General features: G+C 42.8%; 2 protein-coding genes across 4 annotated transcripts; both read left to right on the top strand.

Annotated features, from left to right (window-relative positions):
- The first annotated feature begins 1,685 nt into the window (after window positions 1-1,685).
- TRIM13 (tripartite motif containing 13) lies at window positions 1,686-10,763 on the top strand. Of its 3 annotated transcripts, XM_074987532.1 has the most exons (4): window positions 1,695-1,773; window positions 4,735-4,930; window positions 7,427-7,589; window positions 9,525-10,763. In XM_074987532.1, the coding sequence occupies exons 3-4, from the start codon at window positions 7,584-7,586 to the stop codon at window positions 10,758-10,760; spliced, it is 1,242 nt and encodes a 413-aa protein (XP_074843633.1). In that variant the 5' UTR covers window positions 1,695-1,773; window positions 4,735-4,930; window positions 7,427-7,583; the 3' UTR covers window positions 10,761-10,763. The 3 variants fall into 3 exon arrangements, with proteins under 3 accessions (XP_074843642.1, XP_074843633.1, XP_074843652.1); XM_074987551.1 differs by lacking the exon at window positions 7,427-7,589; XM_074987541.1 differs by lacking the exons at window positions 4,735-4,930; window positions 7,427-7,589 and having other exon boundaries at window positions 1,686-1,773.
- A 197-nt stretch (window positions 10,764-10,960) lies between these two features.
- On the top strand, window positions 10,961-18,097 carry KCNRG (potassium channel regulator). Its single transcript, XM_074987563.1, has 2 exons — window positions 10,961-13,344; window positions 16,236-18,097. Exons 1-2 carry the CDS (start codon window positions 12,764-12,766, stop codon window positions 16,486-16,488), a joined length of 834 nt encoding a protein of 277 aa, XP_074843664.1. The 5' UTR covers window positions 10,961-12,763; the 3' UTR covers window positions 16,489-18,097.
- Window positions 18,098-18,692: the final 595 nt, after the last annotated feature.

The raw sequence follows: 18,692 nt of genomic DNA, 5'->3' as shown, positions 1-18,692 counted from the left end.
AGTACTTTTTTTGTATTGTTAGGACACAGACTAACACGGCTACCGTATCACCTAATAAGTTATTTTGTTAGTCTTTAAAGTGCTACATGACTTCTTTTTTGTTAAATTAATCCAGTATCATTTGCAACTATGTGTATGTGAGAGAGAGAGCTACATTTTTGTTGTGAAAATTTTAAATGTTGAAAAGTGTGCATGGCTAGCCTGATTTAAGGCCTGCCTACAGCCTGAAATTGACAGTTCTCATGACTGTTCAATAGTGTTTTGCACCTCTATCGCACCTTTCAGTGGAGAATCTGAAAGCACTTTGCAAGCTCTCTTTCATAGAGCTGTCCCTAGCATAGGGCTGGAAAGGACACTTATCTTATAGTAAATATGCAAATATATTGTAGAACTGTGTCAAGAGCCTTACTAAAATCTAGTTATATCATCTACTTTCCACCCCCATCTACTTGACCAGTAATACTATCAAGGAAGGGAATTAAGATGATTTGTTCTTGACAGATCCATGTTGATTCTTATAACGTATTATCTCCAGTTGCTTATAAGTCAGTTGTTTAATGATTTGCTCCAATATCTTTCCAGGTACCAAAGTCAGACTGATTGCTCTATAATTTCCTGAGGCTTGCTTGTTTCCCCCTTTAAAGAGGGCTACTGGGTTTGGCCTTCTCCAGTCTTCTGGAATCTCTTCTGATTCTTTAAGTACTCGAACATGAATTTTGTTAGTTCCTGCTGACTTGAATACTTTTTACTTGTCTAAATATTTTTAGCTGGTTCCTTCCCATTTTGGCTTCCCTATTGTTAATAATCTGGTTATTAACCATGTTAGTGAAACCTAAAGCAAAATTTCCATTAAGCACCACAACTTTCTTGATGTCATCAGTTATTAGCTCTTGTTCCTTACCAAGCAGACTCTACATTGACCCGCGTCTTTCTCTTGTTCCTAATGTTTTTTTTTTTCAAAAACTTGTCTTATTCACAAATTTTGCTCTACAATACTCCAGTTTACTCCAAGTTTAACACCCCACTTTAACATACAAGAAAACTGCCCAGTTATAGCCAGGCATTTAAGGACATTATTTAAAGAAAAAAAAAATCTCCAGGGCTCAGCTGAACTGTGCTGAACAGTAATGGGAGCACCCAGAAAGCTTTACTAATGTCTCATCACACTTGCCACCACGCTACACCATCAGCATATCACAGAACTGGAAGGGACTTGGAGAGGTCATGGAGTCCAGTCCCCTGCCCTCAGGGCAGGGCCTATGATAATCCCCACCAGATTTTTTTTAAATCTAACCTGCCCCACACCCTTGGACGGCCCCTCACGCATTAAGCTCACCTCCCTGGGTTTCTAAGGCCAATGCTCTAACCACTGAGCCATCCTTCCCCCCCACAGCCCAACACACCACTGCGGGCTCCACACGAGCTAGCTCTTCGCCCCTTTCCCCGGGGCAGACCAGACCAAGTAAGTGACCTCCGGGGGCCAGAGTTGCCGGGGGCGGGTCTATGTAGGGCCCGCAGATCGCCGCTCTGGGTCCCCCCACCCCGCAAGCCCCCGAGCGCCGCTGACCCCGGAGCCACGCGCCCAAGCCCCGAACTCCCCCGGCAGCAGCACCCGCCCCACGCCAGCGCTGATGGGCGGAGCGGGCGGGGACCGAACCGGGCCCTGGCCCCGCCCTCCCGCTGCCCGTGGCGGACGGGAGGCGCCTGCGCCGGGCCGAGCCTCACTACGCGTGGCCGGCGGAGCGGCGGGAGCAGGCGGCGGCGGCCCCGCAGGTGAGGGGCGTTGGCGGGAGTCCCGCCGGGCTCTGCCTAGGCCGGGCCCGAGTCCACCCCCGCCGGCCCGGGGCCGGGCGCGCGGGCTGCGGAGGGGAAGGCCCGAGGGGAAGAGCGGAGGCCCGACAGGCGCGGCGGGGAGCGGCTGGGCCGGCGTGGCTGTGGGTCGGGGGGTGCCGTGGCCAAGCTGCGGCATTGCCCAGCCTGCCCCCCGCGCGGGTCGGCCACCTGGCGGGGGAAGGGCCTGGACCCCGCCCCTCGGCCCGGGGGAGGAGAGCTGGCGCCACATGCCGCTGCGGCCTTTCGGCAGGGGCTGGTTGGCGGGGGGCAGAGCGGAGCAGAGCTGGAACGGGGGCTGGAATTCGTACTGTAGGGCTCCGATTCAGCCCCATTCGCAGCAGCCGGTGAACCTGCTGACGGCGGCGCCTCGCTCTGTGCTGTGGGGCTGTAAAAACACGGGAGTTCTCGCCGCTAGTTGGCTCATTCACTTAAGTACATGAATTGGTTCTTCACTTGGCTCTGTGGAATGGGAGAATTTCACCTGACATCCCTCCACGGCGCTCTGCTCTAACCCATACAGGTATTTTCTCACCAGCCTAGTGGCTTCCACGCCTCAATTTCAAAGGTTATTGGCGTAAAAGTGTTGAAGATGCTGCTGTTATCCGCTGGTAGGAAGAGGGTACAGCGTTGCTGTCTCACACTGCCTTATGATGACCCGCTATGCCAATCCTTGCATCCCAACACAAGTAGAGCACCAGAGAGGTAGCGGAGTTAGTCTGTATCTTCAAAAACAAGAAGTCCTGTGGCACTTTATAGACTAGCAGGTACTTTGGACCATAAGCTTTTGTGGGCAAAGACCTCCTTTGTCGGAATGGTCTGACTAAGCGGGTCTTTGCCCATGAAAGCTGATGCTCCAAAATATCTGTTAGTTTATAAGGTGCCACAGGACTTGGTTTTTAACAAAAGTAAAGCATTGTGTAATAAAAAGGGGAGGCAGGGCCTGCATGTGTGTGCAGGACTCATGAACCACAGCCTCCCTACTGGGTCCTTTTGATTGATTTTTGCTGTGATAAAGCCATGGCTATAATGAACAAAAGGTTTGGATCCTGACAGCAAGGGTGAATTGTAAATAACTTCATTCTGAAATGTGGCATCAATTCAGTTTTCTTAGGGTGATAAAAGTTGACAGAACTAAATAGTAAATGGATTCCAAGTTATGGCACATATGGGACAAATGTCTAAAAGGCCAGGGTTTGCTGGCTTCGTTGTCCTGCCTTTCTTAGATCTATGTGCTTAAGGAAAGAGGAATAGGAAAAACCTTACTTTAAGTTAATAATCATTGAACTACATGCTTTGGTATCTTTCATTTGTTTAAAGTCTCCTCAACAAGTCAAGAAGACTGTCTACTTTGGAAAGCAATGCGCAGGAGAAAAAGCAATTTTTAAGTTGCTGCTATCCTTCCTGTAATCCCACCTGTTAACCTTATTAGTTTCTTTGAGTAATTTAGAGTAACTCTGTGTTGTTATCCTATCAGCAGGTAAAGATGGAGATACTGATAGGGTAGTATGCATTGAAGCTTCTCCATGTCATATCTGTTCATAATTATGATGCTGTGGTAGCAAAGTCGTAAACTTTACTTCATAAAAAATCCTAAATTTTAGGCACTTAAAGCTTTCTAAAAGCTTACTCTTCTGGACTGATATAATATGTCAGGAATTTCAATTGTAAACATCTTTTTATTTAAAGTTTGGTCACCTTATGTTCAGCTATCTTTCAGTTTCCTAAGCACAAAATATTATTGAAAGATGCCAGGTCTACAAAATATTATTGAAAGATGCCAGGTCTGAAGTTCAAGTGACTCACGGATCTTTTTCTTTCCTAAATTCATGTCATGAAAAGTGTGCATTTTAATCAGAGAAAATTGTCTTGTTTGGAGAGATTAAGTTTTGAAGTAAGTAGTGGGAACTTGGATGTTGGAGTCAGCCGGTTCAAGTGTAGCCTTCATTGCCTCATCTTTCAATTAACTTCATTGGTGGACAACCTGTGGGCCACATGTTGCCTCTTCAGGGTTCTGTTTGTAGATCACACATCCCTTCTCCGCTCCCTTCTGCACACCTCTTGTGTTGGGGTTGGGGGCTGTACTTGCCTACTCTTTCCCCTTCATTCCAGTACTTCCAGGGCAATGTAAATCATCTGATTTGCACCCTGTCACCACTCCTCCCCCAGTGTTCATGCTGGGAGGGAGAGGGAGTGTAGTGGTGAATGAGTGCAAATCAGCTGATTCATTGTGTGCTGGAATAGTTGGGTGGGATGGGGAGGAGGAGCAAAGATGGGAGGTGGGGAAGAGGTTGGCAAAGGGTTTAATGAATGGAAACCTGAGTCTTGAATTGCAAAGGGTCTGCACATCCCTTACGCAGAATCTCAGAAAGCTTGTGGAGGATAGAGCCAACAAGAAATCGCTCTGGGTACGATCGAGAGCAACAAGTCCTATGGCACCTTATAGACTAATGGATATTTTGGAGCATAAGCTTTCGTGGGCAAAGACCCTCGAGTCTATAAGGTGTCACAGGACTTCTTGTAAGATAAGCGTAAAGGTGTCTCTTTATTATTTGAAGTTGCTGATGGTTCTGTTAATATATGAATGATTAAAACATTTCTACTTGTTTTGAAACATCTGGTGTGCCATGTATTAATGTTTTCTTGGCATCATGGTTAGTGTACATGACCAGTCTTTAGGCCTACTGTAATGAAGGATGGCCACTCCTGCAGCCCACTTATTAGCCTTGGTTGCCCTTCACTTTGTTTCATATCAGCCAATAGCAGAAAAATCTAGAATAGTTCTGTTTTCATTAGAGAAACTATTTGGGATGAGGAATTAGACCATTGTTTTGTTTTTGCTTGGACTTGTTTTGCACATCTTCATTGTGTATGGAAAGCTGAAAGTCTTGCTTTGTCGTTTAGCTGACACCTTATGGATTTGGAGGCTTGAGAGATTGAAGAGTTCCTTTGATGAAAGAGCTTTTGGCTTACGTGAGGAAAAAATGTTTATTATCAGATCAGTCTGGTTGTCACAGCCGGCTCCCCTCGCTAGTTGAGTGTTTTGAATGGATCCTACTACAGGATTATGTGCTTCTACATCCCTTGGGTCTAAGTAAAGGTGAGTCACTGTTCCTAGGTCAGGATCTTTATAGCAAACCCCAGGTGCTGGTCCAGTCACTGATACCTGTTCTTGGGGCATGGGACTCTGCAACTCCTACTCTCACGGTTCCACTTTAGTATAGGTGCACTGAATTTCTCTGCTAACCTTGTCAGGGACCGCATGGACTATGAGGATGGAATACAGTAATCCCCCAAGATACATGCATTCAACATGTGTTTATCTTGCATTTACATGAGAGAGGTGGGGGTGGGCAGGGAGACCCCGCAGCCCTGTGGCTGGAGCAGAGCCAATTGTGGGGTCTCTGGCTGAGGGGATGGGGAGACCCTGCGACCTTGCAGCTGGAGCCTTCTTCCTCCCTTCCCCCAGCCACATGGCTGTCTGACAGCCGCGTGGCTGCGGAATGGGAGAGAGAAGGCTCTTAGCCGGTTTCCTGGCTCCCTGCTTATGAGAACCAGGAAGCAGATCAGCCACGAGCTGGTCAATTTCCTAGGTCCTGCAACCTGTGGGGAGACTGGAACCAGGCTGCCCCTGGTTCCCAGCTCCCCACCACTCTGGGAGCCAGGAGAGCTGGGAACCAGCCTGGTTCCCAGCTCCCCTTGACTTGTGTGAAAATTCAAGTTATGCAGGGATTGCAGGAACACAATTCCTGCATAACTCAAGGCTTTACCTTATGCCCTTTGCAAAGGAATTTCTTAACCAGGGTTGCTATTCTTCTCAGAAAGTACTAGAGCTGCATAGTGATGAAAAATAAGAGTCCTTAGAGGCACTTCCCACCACCTTAGTCTGATCTCATTTATTCAGTGAGTCTGTGGTATGGTCTGCAGGCAAGACAGAATCTCTCCCACTTTCTTTTATTTCATCCAAGTCTTCTGCCCTGTGGTAAGGGATAGCTGCCTTTCTCAAAGGACCCCTCCTTCCCCCAACCTATAAAATAGTTTCTGCCCCTTTTTTGCTCAAGTGCTGTAGTCTGAACATTTGAATCTAGCCCTTTCTTCTGTGTAGACTGGGGTGGGCAAAATCAGCCCTGGGAGCAAGATCTGTCTCCCCAAGCATTTCTACCCAGCCTTCCCAGCTGATTAGCAGAGTGCACATACTTACAGCCAGCAGCATGTGCTCAGCTGCCTTCCCTCAACCTTATAAGTCTGCAGCCAAGCTGCTGCTAGGAGTCTCCTGCTAGCAGCGGAAAGGTGCAGGGGAGAGGATAGTGCTAAACTCAGCATGTTCCCCTGCCCCTGTACCCCATCTCTGCAGAGCAGGGACTGGGGTGAGGGAGACGCACAGTGAAGCTGCTCCAGGATGGTAAGCGACTCAGGAGTACAGAACGGGAGGAGAGAGAAAATGGAGCAGGACAGAGTTCTCTTGCTCAGAAACTTAGCAGGTGCACACAATCACTGTCTTACATGCCCAGTCTGTGCCACGCACACAGTCACTGTCACACACACTGCAGCACACACCCAGTCTGTGTCACAGTCTCTCTCTCACGCATGGTGTTTCTCTTTCACACACTCTCTCTGTCTGTAGCCCCCAGTCCCAACTGCTCAGCCCAAGGCCCTGCCTCTTCCAGCAGGCCCAGAGCCAGTCTGCTCTGTGGAGTGGCCCCTCTGCAAAAATTATTGCCCACCCATGGTTTAGAGACCGTCCATTGTTGCATGGTGATATGCGGGACGTCAGATTTGATGACCCTTCCTCTGTGGTGTTTTCTCTGATACAGTCTGTAACTAGGTGCCTAGCCCTTAATGTAAAATGGATGCTTAATCTAAAATGTAATGCAAACTGGAGTTCACAGTGTATTACAGACCTATCCCTTTCTGTCATGTGAGCGCTTTTAGAATTCTAGCTATTATTGTCACCTGCTTGAGGAAGAAAGGAGAAATATGCTTATAAGCTTCCTGCTTTACTTTTTAAAAAAATCACATGCTCTCACAGCAGGCCTAAATGGCTCCGTGAAAGATCAGAAATAAGAGGTGACAGTTCACTATCTTTACAAACAACCGCTATTAGGATTTTTGTATGATGTGTTTCCAGTTAACTTCATAGCTGAAGACTCCTGTATGAAAATGGAGTCCTTGAATCAGCTCTAGAGACAACACTCCATTAGGAATGACTGCAGCTGAGATTGAAGTCCGCAGGACTTCTCACTTGGGCCTTTCCCCTAGGCTTTGGGGTGACTGACTTTTGGTAAGTAGGCTTAGTCTTCTTGCTGAATAGAAGTCTAATAAAATCTTCAAGCCCTGCGTATCTATATGCGTATCACTAGTGATGGGGCAAATTAATTTGGAGGTTGAAGATTTTTTTCTGTATGTTGTTGCCCCCAATATCCATCTACCTTGTGGTAAAAGTTTTTTATTTTGGTCATACCAAACTTCTTTCCTCATCTCCCAATGCAGTCTGTCTTGATTTTTCTGCTTTCCATGTACCTACTAGTATTCTTGATCTCCCTCTGAAGGGTTTTTCCTGACTTACCTTTTTTTTTTTCTTTTTTTTTTAAATCAGTTTCCTGTTTTGGTACTTTGTGTGATACACCCTGAGAATTCAGAAGTTACAGTTCAGCCAGTTTGATAATACACTGGTAAACATGGGAAAATTGTTGTTTCCTTTAGTTCTCTCAAGGGTGAGAACTTTTTAACATCTTTCACCAAATTAATTGGATATGCAGGTGAGTCAGGTATGCTAATGTCTTTTACCCTAAATGTCCCCGTTTTCTCATTTCACATGCTAAAACTGTAAGACCTCTGCACCAGAGAATTGTTTTGTTACATGAGTTCAATATTCAGCATAATGGGTGTCACCCCGATTGGGGCATTTCGGGGCTACTGCAATACAAGATAAGTTTTGCATTTTCTGTTGATAAATCCTAGTATCTGAGCTCCTCCCCCACATCCACTAGCAAGGTAAAGATCATCCAGACAAAAAAGCAGTTCAGTAGCACTTTAAAGATTAACAAAATAGTTTATTAGGTGCTGAGCTTTCATGGAACAGACCCACTGACATCAGCCATCACCTAATACGTTATTTTGTTAGTCTTTAAAGTGCTACTGGACTGTTTTTTGTTTTCAGAGTATATAGACTAGCATGGCTATCTCTCTGTTACTGATCATCCAGAGTTTTCTTCCCTCCACTCCCACTTCTTAGTATAACTTTAAACAAATGCTGACTAGCCTTTCTGCTGCTGTGAGAGGGTATTTAACAAACTGCTAAAATTGAGGAAATTCTTTTGCTTTATTCTGAGGTGCCTTTAATAGTGTTCCTCCATCCATCACCTCCACCCCCCCCCCCCAAAAAAAAAAATGACAGTGTTCGAGGTGCATATTTTTCAAGAAATCTCCGTAGGAATTAGAGAAGTGAAATGTAATACTGGTTGAATCTCTGTCTGGCACTGCTCAGGTCCCAAGGGTGCCAAATGAGAGAGTTTGCCATATGATGAAAAGTCATTATTTTCCAGCATATTACCAACACTTCCACTGCTTACTGGACTCTCAGAAGGTGTTTAGGGGTAAATTACAGCTAAATAACATCACAGAACACAGAGAGCCAGGACTAGTGTCTGGAAACAAACTTTATGGGACCATGAGAAACTTATGGGACCACGGTCAGTGTTGTCCCACTAACTAAAATCATGCTGGATTACAGATGTTGCGGGCTGAGAGAGTTCCAGATTAGAGAGGTTCAACCTGTAGTTTCTGGTTCAATTTTAACATTGCCTGCCATTATTGCATGTTGTACGGATGTGAGACATGGGTGATAACAAAAGATTTGAGAAGAAGAATATTGGTGTTCGAAAGGAGTTGTTATAGAAAGATCCTGAGAATAGGATGGATACAGAAGGTCACCAATGAGGAATTATATAGGAAGATACAGCCGAAAGAGAAGCTGCTGCAGTAGGTTACAACTATTTGGACATATTTGCAGAATGAACGAAAAATTAAGACCCTGGTATTTGGCATAATGGACGTTTGACTAGGAGAGGCAGGCCCCACAGAGAATGGATAGATGATGTAGTAGATTGGTGTGGAGCTGGTCTACAGAAACTAAGCCACTCTGCACTGGATAGGGAAAGATGGAAGGAAATAGTGAGAGAGGCATCAGACACCAACAGGCACTGAGCCCTTGGTTATTGATGATGATGCCATTATTGAAATTTCAAAGAGCAGATCAAATCAGTCTTTGAATATTGCATTGCTGCAGTAAGGCTTACATTTTGAATGAGCCTTCAAGTTGTTTTCAACAGATACTAAAAATCAATGTCAGATTTTGCTCTTGTTCCTTTTCAGTGTTTATGCTAAGCTTGTGAATCTGATTTTTTTTTTTTTGTCTTGACACTGATCAGATACTGGGACAGAGTTAAATGATTAGTGGAGTTACCTGTTTTGCAGCTAAACTCATTATGTGTATGTAATATGTGTGTTAGCTCATCTGAGACTCCACCTTGAAATTCCTTCTGTTGGTGAGCCAGCACAAACTGTGTAGAGTTTGTCTCAAATGGAAGTCACCCTTCTCAGGTTTCTTGTAACCTCTTCCCCATTTGACTGGTGGTGGGATGGAAATGGTTCTTACAAAGTCCCTCTAATGTTTTCCCCCCTTTTTTCCACAGGATGTGATGGAGCTCTTAGAGGAAGACCTTACCTGTCCCATTTGCTGTGGTTTGTTTGATGACCCTCGGGTTTTACCTTGTTCTCACAACTTTTGCAAGAAGTGTTTGGAGGGGATCCTGGAGGGAAATGTTCGAAGTGTGGTTTGGAGACCACCTCCCCTTTTCAAGTGTCCCACCTGCCGGAAAGAAACCCCTGTTACAGGAATTAACAATTTACAAGTCAACTACACCCTGAAAGGCATTGTGGAGAAGTACAACAAAATAAAAATAACTCCTAAAATGCCTATGTGTAAGGTGCACAGTGGGCAACCCCTCAACATTTTCTGCCGTACAGATACGCAGCTGATCTGTGGTATCTGTGCAACTCGAGGTGATCACACACAGCATGTATTTTGCTCCATTGAAGATGCCTATTCTCAGGAGAAGCGTGCTTTTGAAACCCTGTTTCAAGGTTTTGAAACATGGCGTTGTGGAGATGCGCTCTCCCGGCTGGACACCTTGGAAACGAGCAAGAGGAAAGCACTGCAGATGCTAACAAAGGACTCTGACAAAGTGAAAGAGTTCTTTGAGAAGTTGCAGCACACACTAGAGCAGAAAAGAAATGAAATTCTTTCTGACTTTGAGACCATGAAGCTTGCCGTGATGCAAGCCTATGACCCAGAAATCAATAAACTAAACACAATTCTACAAGAGCAACGAATGGCTTTTAACATTGCAGAAGCTTTCAAGGATGTGTCTGAGCCCATAATATTTCTTCAACAGATGCAGGAGTTCAGGGAAAAAATCAAAGTGATTAAGGAAACCCCTCTGCCTTGTTCCATTGTGGACATCAGTCCTACAATAAAGAACTTTGATACCAGCCAGTGGGATGGTGTAAAACTAATAGATGTGGACAAGCTTTCTTTGCCTCAGGAAAACAGCACGTTTAACTTCAAGATTCCTTCAATCTTTTCACACAGATTTACAGTGGTTTTTCTGATTTGCTTATTTGTCCTTGCAGCCACCAGAATGATCTTTGCAGAATCTGTCTTTGACAATCTTCAGAGCTGGAAAACTCAACTCTTTACAATTGGCTCATCCTATCTGGCAGACACTGTGGAGATAGCTGACCATGCGGTGTTTTACTGGGAACAAATGACAGATGGAGCTTCACTTCTAAGTGAAAAGTGCAAAAATTATACATTAGTGGTATTGGATAATGTTGCACAGTTTGTGTGCAAATATAAACTATTGTAAAATCCAATACAACAGCACAAATTAAGAAGCCCAAGAAATGAACAAAACTCTGGTGCAGAAAACATAACTGTGTGCACAGTTAAACATCCCCAGCCCCAAAAAAACCAAACCAAACTCCAACCCCAAGGCTTCTGCTGGAAGCATTTAAGACTCAGAATGTTTCCAGAGTTGTTATATTGTTCATGTAGCTCAACAACTGATATGCTGGAAGGTGAAACCAAACTTTGGAAAGTTATGCTTTTGCTTCTGAGATCCTATTTTAAAATGGTTTGGGGAATAATGCACTTCCTTGCTCTAACCAAAACATAAGGCAAAACTAACAATGTATATAATCAAATATCAATAGAACCATGTCACATTTTACAAGTGGTTTTTATAAAAAGTGCTGATTTCCTAAATGCATCATCCCTTGTCTGTGTGGGAAGATAAATTGGATATTACAGGATTTATTTAAAAAAAAAACATTCAGGGCAGTTGTCTTGAATGAATTGAAATAGGAGAGAGAAATGTGTGGAAGGCAGTGGGGCACAATAAGCTGCAAGGTGCCCTTGTATGCTGTGCGATGACACTTTGGATTCAAGTTTTTTTGTGGCTTTTTTTTTTAAGGTGCCTGCATCTCCATATTCTAAAAAGTGTCTCTGAAGAATTTACGCTCCTTTTGGGAAATATTCATTTGCTCACAATTGGGGCTACAGTGCAGCTCATTGTGGTAGTGAGAATAAAGTATAAGGTGAATGCATGGAGTAGGGAGTATTCTCTATTCCCTTCCCCTCAGAGTAAGAACAGTTAGAGCCTGCTATAAGGTGAAAGGACGACAGTTCTATCCTCCTTAACAGGCAGGAAGCGAACCTCCCTAAAACACAATCTTTCCAGTAATGTGAGGCTCGTGGGAGTGGAGCTTCTCTGTCTTCTGACATCAGTCACTCATAACTGCAACAGCAGGCGAGATGGGATGCTGCTTATAAACATGTAATCGCATCATTAACATTCGCTTGATCTTAAGAAATTTCTTAGCCATTAGGTGTGTCATGCTCCTTGTCTCTGCTCTGCAGTTGGAGCATGGGTTGACATACATGTGCTAGCTGGATTAAAGGTAGCATATCTAAAATAGCCATGATCACATGGCAGCACAGGTATCAGCACAGGTTAGCAACATGAGTATGTATCCTGAGTCCCTGGCAGACTTGTACAGGTTCAACTAAAACCTGTGGTGCAATGACTTCATTGCTGTTCTCAACTCTACTAACAGACTTAAAGCTAATGTGGATATGTCAACCAGTACAGCAATTGCATCTGCAGTTGCAGTGTAAACTTACTCAGTGTAATTCCATTGGTTTGTAGAATTCAGGTCTTTGAGTTTCATGGGGATTCTTGGGAAAAATTTGGTTCTTTGATTTCCCTGACTTTAGGATGATGCATGTATGAAGAAATCATATTGCTGTATGGCTATTTTATACACACACATTAATCGTTGAATCATTTCAGATCAGGAGCATTTAGTGAAATATGCTTTCAGCTTCTCTGAACTGTACTCATTTGAGAGCATAATTGTGGAGTTGGAGTTCTTACCCATAAAATAAATTTAGCAGTGGGTCAGCCCCAGCTATATAGAAATGAAATCACCTTGTTGTGATTCTGGAAGACTCTTATATTGAATGTCTTGCTTTTGAGTATAGTTCTTGGTTTTCATCAGGATATTTCAAAACTTTGGAGTGAGTTAATGGTCAGTTAACCATTTTTAACAGCCTTTGGAAACTGGGTGTTTTAATTTATTTTTGTTTCAGGAGTCCAAGTTCCCAAGCAACCGGGACAAGCAAATGGCTATCATAAATTGTATTTACTCTTGTTGCTTGGGAACCTTATAGGTGCTATACACTTTACTTCAAAACATTCAGGGAGATCACTGAAGGGTACTTGCAGTCTCTGGTTGATTTTCAGTTTAGGAATAGTTCAGTTAGAAAGCCACAGGTCAGCGTTAAATTCTTGATTGGTGGAGAAACAATATGAGCAATCAAGAACTGGCTGTTCTAAATGTGGGAGGCTTGATATTTACAACATGGGCTTCTACCTTGCAGAGGTTCCCAGAGTCCAGGTTAGCACGAATGTTAAATGGCAATGACCATGAATTCAGGCTGGTGAATGGACAGTTCTTTGTGGACAGAGATGGAACATTATTTAATTACATCCTAGATTTTTTGAGGACACTCCAGCTTTCTTTGCCCGCTGACTTTTCAGATTATCAGAGGTTGCAAAGAGAAGCAAACTTCTATGAGCTCCATTCCCTGGCTGATCTCCTAAACCAGGAAAACTTGCTGAAGCCAAGACCAGAGATCTTGGAAGTACGCTTCTTGCTCCAGGAAACTCAGGCTTTCTTCCGAGTGTTTGGGTCTTGCAGCAATACTGTTCAGGTACTGGCTGGACGGGTCACTATGTTTACAGAGCAGTCCTTGAGGCAGAACTGGAGTAATAATCCTTTTCCTTCTCAGAAGCTCCTCACTCCGTGTCCTTTGGAGAGACTTTCTCATCATGACCTGATTTTTCAATGTGGCACTGACTATTCTGCTGGTGACCAGTTGGAGGCAAGGTATTCATCTTCTGTGGCTTTTCTTCCTTGAAATTGTTCCAGGACTTTCAATTCATAAAATATGTGCAATTTGCTAGACTGTAATAAGATCATTGGATAATCAGTTGATGATTCAGTGTCAAGACGTGACTGATTTAACTCCTGTTATACTCATCTAACTTGGTGTAAGTTTTCTTAACTTCCTTAAATGTATTTTTGAACATCCTATTCTTTTAATTCATTTGACCTTCCTCTCATCTTTGCTCTTTCTGTAGCTCTCAGAGGTGACTGTCCAATAGTATGTCTGAGTCACATCTGGAAGCCATTGGAAAATGCAAAATTAAAATAGAGGAAAAGAGCCATTTGCCAGCAGTAATATTTTGTGCTCTTGATTCTCTGCCTAGATCCTACTATTTGTCCCATATATAACTGCTTCTGTGTTCTGTCAGCCTAATGATATAATAATGGGTTCATTTCAACTGTAGTAGTCAGAATGTTTGATCACTGGAAATAAAGTCTGTGAGTTATCTCAAGTAACGGGCAATCACTGATGATGTTCCTAATTGGCAGAAATAATTACTAATGGATAGAAAAATACTTGGCTTCCCCCACCCCCACCCCCTTTTTTTTTTACTGAGATGCTTAACTCAGAGAATGCAGGGTAACATTTTTCTGAGAAAAGAAGTTGATTTCTCTCATTGATGGTGTGGGTAAGTCTGAATGTGGGCTGATACGAATTTGACAATTATAAAATTAGCTCATTAGACCTGTCATTCCCTTGTGCTAGCCACATCAGGCTCTAGTTACATAGTTCTTGGTAGTTTTCAGACGCTCTGAAGAGTAATCTTTATTGTATCAGGTTGAACCTGTCGGAACTCTCTCGTCTAGCAGCATCTGTAATCTGGCATGATTTTAATTAGCTGGAAACCACTTATCATGGGTGCAGTCACATTTCCTGTGGTCCCATAAAGTTTGTTTCCAGCCATGAATCCTGGCTCTGTGTTCTATGCTGTTGTTTAGCTGTAATTTATCCCTAAATGTCTGAGACAAGTAAGCAAAGGTAATGTTGCTAGACACTATTGACCTCATGTGGTCTGGAAAATTCTCTCATCTGGTACTGGTCAGGCCCTGAGGGTGCCAGATTAGAAAAGTTAAAGCTATATAGTTTAACTTTGTCTCAGCCTAGGTTATCTTTTCCTGTATTATCCTCTGTGGCTCTTGGAATGCCTGGATTTCTATGGACACTTCACTGGAATATTTTCTCTAGGGTTGTTACTCTCTTGAAATACATGAATTAAACAAGTAAGAGAATGTTGGGTTTAAAAAATTCAGTAGGGTTTATCGTTTTATTTTCACTTTTAGTGGAATAATTGTAAGAAGCTCATTCTGGGCTTTCTCGCATAGGACAGGCAAGTTGTTGCTTAAATGCCATACTTCATGATATATAACTTCTTGTAGCTTATTGGACTTATTGTGCATCAGTGTAGGTATAGCAACTTAAAAACAGGGAGAAGTTAGTCTGTTATAACCACTTTTCTGACTTTGCTCAACCAAGTCACACTTCTCTGTTGTGCTGCAGAGCAGAAATCCTTACAAGTCAGTTTTTGATTTATATGATTTCACTCTAATCCAATGGTTTCTAGAGGTCCAGGGGGGAAAAGATGATAGATAAACACGAAGCAGCTAAAATTGGCTTTAGGTCTTCAGATGGTTTGGAGGGTGACTGGGGATCCGCAAACAGTTTGGGAAGGTGATTGGGGGTCTGCACTAGTGAAAAGTTGGGAACCACTGCTCTAAAAATTCCTTTCTGATTGCATAGAATTTTGTGCTTTTTGGGGACCTTTACACTTCATGAACTATGGAGCAATTCTGTTTGTCAGTTTACCCTGCTGTCTAACAGTATTTTTACATGACTTTTGTTCCTTGAAGTGTCTAGATGTATTTGTAAACTTCCTGTACTTTATTACAAGTAAAATCAGTGTGTTTGGTGTAAATAGCTTTCATAATTGTTACTAAAAAGTTGCTGTACAAGACAACTGAGCAATCAACTTCATTGGTGTTAGGGAGAGGTGCTTTGTAATGAAGAGTGCTGCTACTTAAATTAATTCAATTTTGCAGGCCTTGCCACAGATTTACTACAGTAAGCCCTCAATTTTACGGACCCCGATTTAGCGGACTTTGGGAACAACGGACCCCTCCCACCCGTTGTTCGTGAAATCTGCTGGGGTCCATAAAATCACCCCACCACGTTGCGGGGAAAAAACAGTTGAGACTTAGACCACTGCTGCAGCCTGGAGGAGCCACTGTGTGCTCCCCCTACCAAGGGTGGTGCATGTACATGGGCAAACTGGCACTTCTGTACGTGCCCTACCCTGGTGGGAGGAGTCTGTGGTGGCTCTGGTGGCAGAGCCACCGTGTGCGGCAGCTCTGGTAAGTGGTAGAGGTATTTTTGGAGGGGAATGAAGGGGAGGGGGGCCTTTTGGGAATAGCGGACACCCCTCCCCCACATTAGTCCGTTTAAATTGAGGGTTTACTGTGGTCTCATCTGAGAAACTGCTGTACATTGTGCGTAGTCAGTTAGTTCCTCTCCATTAACTTAAAAAAAATTAAGAGTTGTTATGATCACTTGTAAGGAGAATGTTGACTTCACAGTGGAAAAGTAAAGTGCCTGTTCTGTAAAAATACAACTGGTCAAACTGCAATGAAATAGCTGTGCTCTTCATGAGGAAAAGAATTCATATATTTAGAAAACAAAGCAATCTAGATTCTTGGGTAGTGTAAATCAGTACAGTTCTTTTGAAGTCAATGGAGTTGTGCTGAATTCCATCTGTTGAGAATTTGTCTTGTTTAAAAATATGGCGCTGTCGTTCAAGAAGGATGTTAACCAGTCACAATTTTCTCTTTCTCTTTAGGTATGTTTCTATAAAACCTGATAATAGAAAGCTGATTAATGGAACTAATGTTCTAGGCTTACTGGTTGACACTGTACTTAAAGATGGATTTCGCCTTGTGAGCACCAGAACAATTTCTGCTGAAGAAAAAGTTGAATGCTACAGTTTCGAAAGGATGAAGAGGCCAGAAGCCCTTGTCCTCACTGCCAACCAAAGCCAACAAAGCACTGGTGGAGCACAGACAAAGTTAACCCCAATGCACAAGCTGAAATGAAGCCTGTTTTTTTACTGCCTGCTCTTGTGAATCTGGGAAGAGACACATGTAGGCACTACTCACCTTACTATTTCTTTATTTGAAATTGCAACTATTGAGGGTAATAACAAAACCATCATATTTTGTATCTTCCTCAAAAAATCAGTTTCCCTCCTTTTCCTGCAATATGTGGAAAAGCAAAGTTCTTATTTTTCTTTGTTCACCCTTTCCTGTAACAATGGAGAATACTGATGCAATATTAAATATGTAGTGCAAAATCAAGCAGTTAAACACGTGCAAGACAATTTCAGAAGCTGAGATGGGCACAATGGAAATAATGAAGCATATTGGGAATAGAGGGAGTCCCTAAAGAAAGGTTCTTGCATTCATTGCAGAGTATCACAAAGGAGACTTTAAATATGACAACAGTAAGTGGAGTCCAGTAGTAATAAACAAGGCCTTCTCTGCTTCCTCTTTAGAAGGTTTGATAGATGTCTGGAGAAATCTGAATTTGAATGATTGCATACTATTTCTGCAAGCAAAAATTATAGATGCAGGCTGTCTTTCAATTAGTTGAAAGCATCATTGTGAAAACATCACAGATTGTGCGCCAGTCTCATTATTTTTATCTATGAAACAACCATTAGTTTAGTTGAGTGTATTGTCTCCTCTTATAGGGTCCCCCAGAAAAGAACCTATTAAACTGTCCTTCGATGTTCTGAACTTGATAAATGTAATATTAAAAAGCATCTGCTAAGCAATGCATGTCAGGCTGCAGTGAAAGGTCAGTGAATTAGTAGTGTCCTAATTACAAAAATAAAGAAAAGACTGAATTGCTCTTCAGAAGAAACAAATAGGCTGGAAAGCTCAAATAAAAGAACTTTTCAGCACTTGCCAAATGCAAAGAACAGCCAGGGTGAAGGGCTGACAAAGGTGACTTTAAGACATGGTCATATTATTCAGTCCCCAAGGCCTGCACCCGAAATTAGTTGCCTCATGACTGCTCTTAAATTATGCTGGTTTAAATCAGTTCTAGGAATGTGGGAGCATAACAGGTTCTGCTCCTTGAGATGTATGACTCTGCTGGGAAAGGGTGGTGTAGTGATGGACTCTTTGCCAATTAAGGATTTTTCCTCTAGTCCAATTATGACTATTTAATGGCAACTTTACAATGGTACAACGGAGATTGGGACAGGATCTGGACCAATAGATTACTGCTGTTAAGGAGACAATGTTGTATGGCCAAGAAATTAGACTGTTTTGGGTTTTGCATCTAGGTGGCTTCCTAGTATTGAATTTTCATGAAAGCTACCTTGAACATCTCCAGTCAAGAGGACAATCGGTGACGGTAAGAAATGCATATGTACATGACAACCCCCTTAATAGGAAAAGAGAGAAAATGGATTTGCCTGTACCCAAGATCTATAATCAAAATAATACATGATAAAGAGCAATGATCTGTAGACTGACTGACTTTTAATACCTTTTTGTAGTGGAAAATATTGTACTGATTTTAAACAGTTCAGAAATCCTGATTTTTTTTTTCATTCTTAGTTGTGTTGAAAATAAATAAAATCCAGACGAAATATTTTTAAACCTTCCCTTCTAGTGGGTTATCTGTTGTCTTGACCCATTTTCCATAGTCCAAGCCGATCATTTTAAAGTATTTTAGCAGGGCAGTTGCTGCTGGACTAATAATTCACGATGTTTGAGTCCTCTGGCTATTTATATGATGACCCATGCATCACGTTTTGTTGTACAGGGTTCTTACTGATGTTTGCTAAATTCCGGTGTATGTATGTGTGTGTGATGAAAAAGGACATTTTGAAACACTGGTATTTCAGCCAAAAGTGTCATATTTTTTTTCTCCTGCAGTACTTAGAGGTAGATGGCCTTAGCTTTTGAAGACAATTTGGCACTAAAGAGGGTTAATTCAGTGGAAAGCATCTGTATAGAAAGTGGTCAGGCTACAAATAATGTAATAGGGCTAGCCTGAACCTGTGACTAAATGTCAATAGTAACTTGAGGAAGAGATAAAAGTGCATGTCTTCATTGACAGTTTATAAAATGGCACCTTCTTACAGTTGCTCCCTGTTGTGGCAAATCACTGTTGCCCTGCATGGCTTGCTACTTCAGCACAAAGTGGGTGCTACCAATTTAGAATGATAGCTTTCTACACCCACTCTGGAAGTGTGAATGACTACACAGGGTGCAGAGCAATGGTG

The sequence above is a fragment of the Carettochelys insculpta genome, chromosome 1 (assembly GCF_033958435.1).
Source record: "Carettochelys insculpta isolate YL-2023 chromosome 1, ASM3395843v1, whole genome shotgun sequence".
Classification (NCBI taxonomy): Eukaryota; Metazoa; Chordata; order Testudines; family Carettochelyidae; genus Carettochelys; species Carettochelys insculpta.
This window is presented reverse-complemented; position numbering and strand designations above follow the sequence as displayed.